Source organism: Myotis lucifugus, unplaced genomic scaffold, assembly GCF_000147115.1.
Source record: "Myotis lucifugus unplaced genomic scaffold, Myoluc2.0 scaffold_11, whole genome shotgun sequence".
NCBI lineage: Eukaryota > Metazoa > Chordata > Mammalia > Chiroptera > Vespertilionidae > Myotis > Myotis lucifugus.
This window is the reverse complement of record NW_005871059.1, coordinates 6,003,784-6,013,131: the sequence shown is the minus strand read 5'-3', so window position 1 is coordinate 6,013,131 and position 9,348 is coordinate 6,003,784. Positions and strand designations below refer to the sequence as shown.

Here is a 9,348-nt window from a genome sequence, read left to right as displayed (position 1 = left end):
CAGGCCTGCAGGGAGGGAGGTTGGGAGGGACCAGGCCTCAGGGGAGGGAGGTTGGGAGGGACAAGGCCTGCAGGGGAGGGTAGTTGGGGGGACCAGGCCTGCAGGGGAGGGCAATTGGGGGGGACCAGGCCTGCAGGGGAGGACAGTTAGGGGCAATCAGGCTGGCAGGGGAGCAGTTAGGCGTTGATCAGGCTTGCATGGTAGTAGTTAGGGGGTGATCAGGCTGGTAGGCAGAGGCGGTTAGGGGCAATCAGGCAGGCGAGGGGTTGGGAGCCAGCAGTCCTGGATTTTGAGACGGATGTCTGACTGTCCGTTTAGGCCCGATCCCAGTAGGATCGGGCCTAAACAGGCAATCGAACATCCCTCAAGGCATCCCAGATGAAGAGGGTGCAGGCTGGGCTGAGGGACACACAACCCCGTGCACGAATTTCATGCACCAGGCCTCTAGTGTTTTTATAATACATTTTCCAAGCTTTCACATTTGTAAACAGTATAAAGTGTGATGCTTATAAAGTCTAATTTGTCTCTTGAAATGAGTGTAATAGGCAAGAAGTCTTTTCAAGATACAAAAATTACAGTCCCTTTCCACGAAAGTCTCGTTTAATTCATTAGGGCAAACATTCATTCTTTTGCATAAAGAAAAATCCATTGAAGAGGAAGACGTAGTTTGGTACCAAGTACAAACTTTCCCTCCCCAGCCTGAATATGGAAATGCACTTTGATTTTTAAAATCTCATGATAGCATGGTAGAATCTTACCTGTATCAGAGGAACAGAATACACGCTAAATATGAGAAATGAAGAATGGACTTAAATTTACTGAGCTACTATGACCAAGTTTTATGTTAGGCACTTTAAATTCTTTATTTCACTTTTATTGTAAACAAATTGATTTCACACGTCTATTGACTTCACTAAATTCCTTTCAAGCAAGAATAGAGTAATTTTAAAAAAACAAATTATACACATAAAACCACAAGACAGAACAGGAAAAAAGATGACAACATCAAAATTGTGGAAGCTGTAAAGCAACTGGTTGACTGCTGAATAATTTAGCAGACAGAGAAAAACTAAATCCTAAGGCCAGTAGCAAAGAAAGCTGACAATGGACTGGAATTACACTACAGAACCCCCAACAGGCTCAGAAACTGGTATCACCAGGTACTTCTGGATTAAGGTGAAAGGAATAGAACTGGTTGGAAGTTTTTTTTTAAGAAGCAGCCAGCTCTCGGAATCATTTTCCCACTCTCCTCCACCGGGAAATGTTCCCTCTCCAGTCCTGACAAAAAACTAGAGGTTTATATTCTGGGGAAGGGTAAACAAGTCTCTGGACTGGGGGACACTCAGAGAATTAAATGAGCTCTTAGGATATAAAGAATGCTATCAGAAGCAAAAAACTAAATAGCAGAGCTGGATGATAAAGTTGAGAAATCTGTTAGAAAAAAATAGATAAAGATATGCAAAATATAAAACACCCAGGCCAGCCCCAGCCAGTTTGGCTCAGCGGATAGAGTGTCGGCCTGCGGACCAAAGGGTCCCAGGTTCGATTCTAGTCAAGGGCACATATCTCGGTTGCAGGCTCCTCCCCGGCCCAGGTCCTGGTCATGGCTTGTGCAGGAGGCAACCAATAGATGTGTTTCTCGCACATCGATGTTTCTCTCTGTCTTTCCCTCTCTCTTCCACTCTCCCTAAAAATCAATGGAAAAATATCTTCGGGTGAGGATTAATAGAAAGAAAGAAAAAAAAAACACCCAGGCCAGGTTCCAATATCTGAATAATAGGAGTTCCAAAAAGAAAGATTTAGACATTTGTCAACAGCTTAGGGTGTTAAATAGCATTTACACTGGAATACCAATAAACATGTGAAATACTGATCTTCTCAAAATTGTGCCATAACTAAATTGGGAGGATTGAATAATAGAAGGGATGTAACTGTGGTTTGGGGGAGGAGGGAAAGAAAAAAAAGAGCCAAATCTTTATATTTCCTTGTGCAAAATGGGGGGGAATAAAGTGACCCCAAAATGTAAAGCAATAAAACCAGAAAGTGAAAATCATTTTTTAAAATTCTAGAATGGGATGTAAATCCGTAAAATCCAACATCCATCTCAGGAGTGTGTTTATTGACAGAATAAAGACAATAAAAGGAAAAACTAACTAAACAGAAGAAAATCCCTAGAGCAACGGTAGCCAACCTTTCAGACCTCGCGGACTGCTGCCCTAGAGCCTAAGACAGGGGTGGGCAACCCCTGGCACATGCGCCAAACATGGCACGCCAGAACTTTTGCTGGCATGCGAAACCCTCTCTGATAATCTTGCATTTACAATTGTGAATCTTTGTTCTCAGTGATGAATTTTGTTAAGTCTCGTAATAGGAGTAGCCTGACGGATGAAAGTAGTAGCTCGTGCATATCTCTGAAGGTCACGAAATATAAACCTGATGTAAAATCTCTGTCATCAGTGATGCAGCAGCAAAAGTCCCACTGATAATATCAAACGAAGTCATAAAGTTTTCTGTCGGAATATCAGTGCACATGTATACATTAAAAAATAAATGTATTTTTCATCATCATATACTGTGTTTTTGTCGCTCGAATGAATTTTATTATTTCTTCAAGGTTCTTCACATACGTACACCTTAAGAGATATCAAGTAGGTGTAACATGTTCTCCAAAAATTAGGGTTGGCACGCTGAAGAATTTTGAGTCAGAGATTTTGCTGGTTTTGGCACACACTCACAAAAAGGTTGCCCACCCCTGAGACATGACTTTTCAGATAAAAGGGTTCAGTAAATGTGGTTCAGGATAAATGAAAAACAAGCCATAAACACATTCTCATTAAATCTGAACATCTCAACAGGTGCTCCTTCTCATTCTCTTCTCTGGATCCTCCTCTTCTACTTGATATCTAAATTGTGTGGACTCAAAAGCCTATTTTCACTACTTCTCTTCTATACCGCACTCAAATGCTAAATGATCCCATCTAGTCTCATCACTTTGAACGTCATCTATTTTATCTCTCCATTTCTAACCTCTCCCCAAAGCTTCACACATCAAAGTGATTTCCTTTCTGCAATCTAACATACATTTCAAAGGTAATATGTCTAAAACAGAATTTTTCTCTCAACCCCTATTCTAGATTTTTCATCTCCTAATGTTCCCCATCTCAGGAAACAGCAACACCATTAATCCAGTTACTCAGGCCATAAAACCATGAGTCATGCTTAACTACTGTCTTCCTCATGCTTTGCCTCCTATTCAACTGCAAGACCAAGATCTAGCATGAATTTGCAAGGAAGGTGTGTCCAAGAAGATTATCGATTCCCTAACACTATGATGAAGTTGTATTCTCCCTCTCTCCTATCCCTCATAGCTCTGTTAGTATTAATTCTCTCTCACACTCAAAGCAATACAATTTTTAAGAAAATGGGGATGCATCTCTTTGTCTATGGTACAAGCACTCCATGTTCTACTGTAAATAATATATACGTAGTATTTTATATGTTGGATATTGGTTTGAAACTTGAAATTATCAAAGTATTACATACTTACTTCTATTATCTAAATGAAATGTAAATTTTATCTAAATGAAATGTAAAACCTTGAAAATGTAAAACTAATGAAAACCAGAACTGAACAGGCCAAAGTAGCTGTGGAGGGAAATAGAGGGGCAATACATTTCTGATATTACGCAGTAGAATATCAAGAGGCACTATCATAAATTTATGGCTCAAGAAACAGAATTTGTACGAACTTAAATAACAAAAGAATTTTTTAAATGAGTCTAATAGGGATTGGAAATAGGGAGAGAGAACAAGTATATAAGATCTACATTTGTCTCAAGTCATAGAGGGAACCAATAGCAATTTTTTTCAAATATATTTTTATTGATTTCAGAGAGGAAGGGAGAAGGAGAAAGATAGAAACATCAATGATGAGAGAGAATCACCGATTGGCCACCTCCTGCATGCCCCACACTTGGAATTGAGCCCACAACCTGGGCATATGCCCTGACCAAGAATCAAGCCATGACCTCCTGGTTCATAGGCCAACACCCAAATTGAGCCATGCTGGCTAGGCAGAAATTTTTAAATTGATACATTAACGAATAAAGTATATGCACATTATTTAAGACTTGGATTTAAACCTCCAGAAAAACTAATCATAAATGGTTAAATATAGTTATTTATGATGAGTGGGAATAAAGAAAATGTTGTGCCCTGACTGGTTTGGCTCAGTGGGTAGAGCGTCGGCCTGCGGACTGAAGGGTCCCAGGTTCGATTCCGGTCAAGGGCATCAAAAGAAAAAAAAATGTTGTAAACCTTACTTGTGATTTAGTATCCTCTTGTGTTTAAATTTTTAATAGGGCATATATTGCAGGTATAATAACTAAACAAATATATAAAAGTGAATATATTAATAAATAATAGAACAAATTATCACATCCAATCTAGTTTTATGTCTAAATTTTCACCCATGTTTATTTGAGTAAGATTTTATAAGAAGACTCCCATTTTTGTTTCCCTGTTGTTTGGTAGCATAAAAGATATAAATAGTGATCAAGGGTATTTTTATCCAGTTTTTATTTTTAATCCACTATCTAAGTACAAAGATTGTTGAACTACTCTCTGGTCAAAATATGTTGACACTAGGGTATGAACTTAACGAAAAACTTCTATGAAAAGGATCCTTCACATCTAGAACCAGAAAAGCTCACACAGTGATTCACTGTAACCCATGCCCTCAAAGAATTGCAGGCCTATGTACCCCTCTGAAGGGAGACGCTGCAGTTTCAAATGCTGTAAATATTTCCATTGTCCTAATGCTACCTCTTGCCCTAGTTCTATGCTTATAAACATGGCACTATTTTTACCTTGAATAATGCATGGCTTGGTGGCCTGCAATATTAAAATAGAAGTCTGTTGTGTGCTTCATCTCATTGGTGTGCCCGGTGGCCTCAATCCAGTGTCCAATTGGAAGATGATAAACACCATCCACGACGTTGTTTTCATCATAAGTACAGCAACGGTCGTGGTGTGGCCCATTGCCTGGAACAAGAAAGGACAGACAGAATAATTCCAGCAAAGTTCTGCTTAAACAGTCACAAAGCGGCTGACACAAAATTAATAATAAGATAATAACAAATATAAAGCTACATGATCTACACATTTCAATATTAAAACATACAGTAGAGCAAGAGAGAAAATAGGAGAAATTTGTAAGAAGCTAGTGATGAATGTCATAGAGTTCTGTATTCCCTTTGAGCGTATTAACTCTTTTAGAATTTCTTGGTACTCTCATTGCCTTAAGAGCCTCTTGCAAATTATTCTGCAGCCTGATAAGCTGCTGAAAAGGGTTCTTAAAGCCATTAACGTCTCTGTAGTACATGCTTTTAATGTTTTGGTATACAAATTCATGATTAGAATCAGTAATATAGTGTTTTAGTATCAGCTCAAAAAATAAACAAATTCTAAAAATAAATACATCATTTCGCTTAGCATAATGCTTTCCAGGTCAGTCAGAGAAAGATAAATATCATATGATCTCACTCATTTGTGGAATATAATGAACAACATAAACTGATGAAAAAAAATAGATCCAGAGACACAGAAGCATCAAACAGACCTCAGAGTAGGGGGGGGGGGGCGGGGAGATCAACCAAAGGACTTGTATACATGCATACAAGCATAACCTACGGACACAGATAGTAGAGGGGTGATGGCATGTGATAGGGGGTGGGAATAGCTGGGGAGAGGTCAATGGAGGAAAAAAGAGACATATGCAATACTTTAAACAGTAACGAATTTTAAAAGATAAATAAATAAATGCATTAATAAATAATAAAACAAATGATCACATCCAATCTAGGTGGCATGTAAGCCAGTGGTTAGTATCATTTTCAGATGGGGAAAGTAAGTTTCACAGAGATTAACTGGTTTGTCCAAGGTCACAGAACTAGTAAGCGCAGAGCTATTGGTAACCTGATGCCCCTAGTCCACACCTTTCCAGTACCTGACAGCTTCGTGCTGTTTTCTGCCGACCTCACAAGCACCCCGCACACATCCTCCTTCCAGGGAGTGGAGCAAAAGAGGCAGAGAAGGAAGACTATGTTCCTGAAACGCCATCTACCCAGTATCAAGAACACTAGTAAACAGATCACTTCTATGAAAATTATAAATCATACAACATTTTTCTTAGCACTTTATGTCACCACCCCATTTCAAGTTATTCCTTTCCTTAAATTACCTAATTTCCATAATTTTCATTAATTAAAACATAAGCAAAATAAAAATAGGAATAAGTCACATCTGTTATGTCTATAACATTTTGACTCATTTGTTCCTTGCTCTGTCTTATAAAATATTTAATCTAAAGCTACTTGGCATAAAATCTCAAAAAAATTCCTTAAGTCATTAGGCAACTCTTTAAGGATATAATTCCCTTCCATCAGATAGAAGGTAAGGATGGCTTCGTTAATAAATCATCACTGATCTTTCTGGATGAGATGCCTTTGCTCTTGACAGCTGCAAGGTACTATACCAACTGCCCTATCAACCTGGATATTTAATAGATGAAAACCAAACTATGCCAGCAATCTCACTTCTAGAAATATATCTAAAAGAAATATGAACAAAAGGAAGATACACACAGATATATATGTATGTGGCAATACTATTTTTAAAGCAAATACTGTAGCCTACACAAGTCCATTTACACATTCTTCCACAAGTATTTGAGTGCCAACTATATGACAGGCACTGGGCACTAAGTCACATTAAGGATTTACGTACTTACCATAAAAGCAATTAAACAATTAAAATATTTTAAGTAGGCAGGTGACATGAAAAAATTAGTATTGTGAAAAGCTCTCTCTGGTTTCAGAGCAAAACACTGGTTTAAGCACGCTAAGCCTAGAAGCAGAAAATCCATGGTAGGAGATGATGAAAGCCTGGAGGTAGAAATGGAAAGGAGTGGGAAGATTCAGGAGGAAAAAGCCACACAGCTTGGTGATTCATTAGACATGGGAGGAGCAGGAGAAAGGGAATCAATGCACTTCTAGCATATATAACTCAATACCTAGGAGAGGTTGGAAGGGAGCTCACTGGTCTGGCTTGGCACCCTGGGCTTGGAGTGCTGTTTAGGTATCCTAAAGGGGATGTCAAGTAGAGAGTTGGAGACAATGATTTGACACTCAGACCAGAGGTCTGAACTAGGAAAATGAATTTATGATGCATCTGAACGCAATGGCAATGGAAACAAGGAAATAGTGTGAGTCACAAAGAAAACAATATTAATTGAGAAGAAAAGCATTCTAGAACTGTATTTGGAGATAGGGCCTTAGATAATTAAGATTAAATGAGATCACAATGGTGGGCCCCATAAGGTACCAGTTTCCTTATAAGAACGGGAAGACACCACAGAGATCTCTCTGCATGCAGATATAGTAGAAAGGCCACGTAACACAGGAGAGCGCAGCCATCAGCAAAGCCAGGGAAAGAGTCCTCGCCAGAAACCAAATCTGCTGGCCCTCTGATCTGGGACTTTCTGGTCAAGAACTGTGAGAAAATAAATTTCTGTCATTTAAGTCCTCCAGTCTATGGTATTTCATTATAGAAGCTCAAGCAGGTTAATACCCTCATATGTATGAAATATTCCAGAATTTAATCCAGTTAATAACCAAATATTATTGAGAGCTTGTTGCGTATCCAGTTCTGTAGTAAACTTAGATAGATAAATGAAATTTAAAACCTGATTCCAACAATGAATGGGCCACTGGTGTTTAGACAAAGGTTACACAAATCAATTAGTAAGTGAAACTAAACTAAATTTTAAAGGTATCATATAACTTTAAAATTATATGATAAAATACTTTTACATTAACAGATTATTCAAAGATTGCAAATAGGCTAATTTTCAGTGGTATTTTAAATGTACTATACTATACTGAAATGTATTTTCAGGACAGATTTGTGGTGTGTACACAAATGTAGAAGACTGAAAATGGAGATGGTTGTTGCTGTGCGAGTTAGAATTACTTGAGAAAGGGTTTGTGATAGACAATGGGCTGGGTCACAAGCTGTGACTGACAACAGGGTATGTTATAGATACATAACAAAGGCACAGGATGTATGAACGTGATTCAAAGCAGGAAATAGATAATAGGAACAAATATGTTTATTTCACTGGGTAGAGTGACCACATAATATGGACTCATAGGAGATCCATATAACTTATCAAACTCTAATACAAGCACTGTAAAATAAATGGATTTCATAAATTGGAAAAGCAGAGAACAGAATTAGCACTTCTCTAACCATGATTTAAGCAGTCAGATATTTTTTTAATGAAGATTTACATTAATTAGTGATTCATGGGAAGCATCTCAAAGATTGAAGATTCTCTTTAAAAGCATTCTAAACAATGGCATTACCAGGCAATTATGCTTCCATTTAAAATTGAATACAATAAAAGAGCTCTCTTTCTTATATCATTTTTAGAGAAAATCTGAAACTTAGATTGTTCTTAATGGGCTTGACTCAAAGCACTAAGACTGAATTATTAATAATTCATTCAATGTGATAATGGAGAGTGAGGCCAAAGATTTGACCACCTGATTTGAAATATCAAATCCTCTGATAGCCAATTATGCCATGATTCAGGAGATTAACAAGAAGATCAGCATATTAAAATACTCCATCTCTGCATAATTGAACATATTTGCTGGATACATTTACTTGCTGTGTCCCACGAGATGTTTATATTCATGCGTTCAATAAATTTTATTTAACTGCTCTAATAATTTTAATGTTGATTCTCCTACTCTCGCTTAAACAATTCCATAGTAGTATCTAGACTTTTATTATTGTTAAATTAACAGGTCATTTTTTTCTCCCCACAGCACTCCCAGAATTGACTAGAAACCTGATTGTGTTTCATTGTCCAAACACAAATCCAAGTTACACTATAAAAAGAGAAAGTATTTATATTGTTATTAGACTCACTGTATAAATTCCTCTAACCAGATTTCACTACTTCATTGTCATACCTTGAATCTCAAGACAAAAACTCTCATGTCACCTGTCTTTGTGAACCTCAAGTCAAATAATGCTGAGGCAGAAGGTGCTACCTTCCCTAGTTGCTATATCTCAAGAGTGTCCAACATTTAGATGCAAAGAAATCAGAATAATCATATTCATCCCAGGAGCCCTGAAGGCCATTGAGGATTATTATACATTTAACTCCATCCTATCCCGACTAGCCCAGCAGACAGGCATTTTTGCAGTTTCATGGTAAGTATTGATGTTTTGGCATGAAATGTTTTGGCATGAAATCTCTCTTCCATTAAGATTTTT

The 9,348-nt window shown here is 37.8% G+C and overlaps 1 protein-coding gene across 1 annotated transcript in view; it reads right to left on the bottom strand.

The window, feature by feature from the left end:
• Positions 1–6,120, bottom strand: part of EPM2A (EPM2A, laforin glucan phosphatase) — a 39,607-nt gene extending 33,487 nt beyond the window's left edge. Inside the window, exons 1-2 of the mRNA XM_023750095.1 lie at positions 5,997–6,120; positions 4,869–5,043 (exon numbers count right to left, since the gene is read on the bottom strand). Of these exons, the coding sequence (XP_023605863.1) occupies positions 4,869–5,043; positions 5,997–6,120 (299 nt within the window). The remainder of the gene's footprint in view (positions 1–4,868; positions 5,044–5,996) is intronic.
• Positions 6,121–9,348: the final 3,228 nt, after the last annotated feature.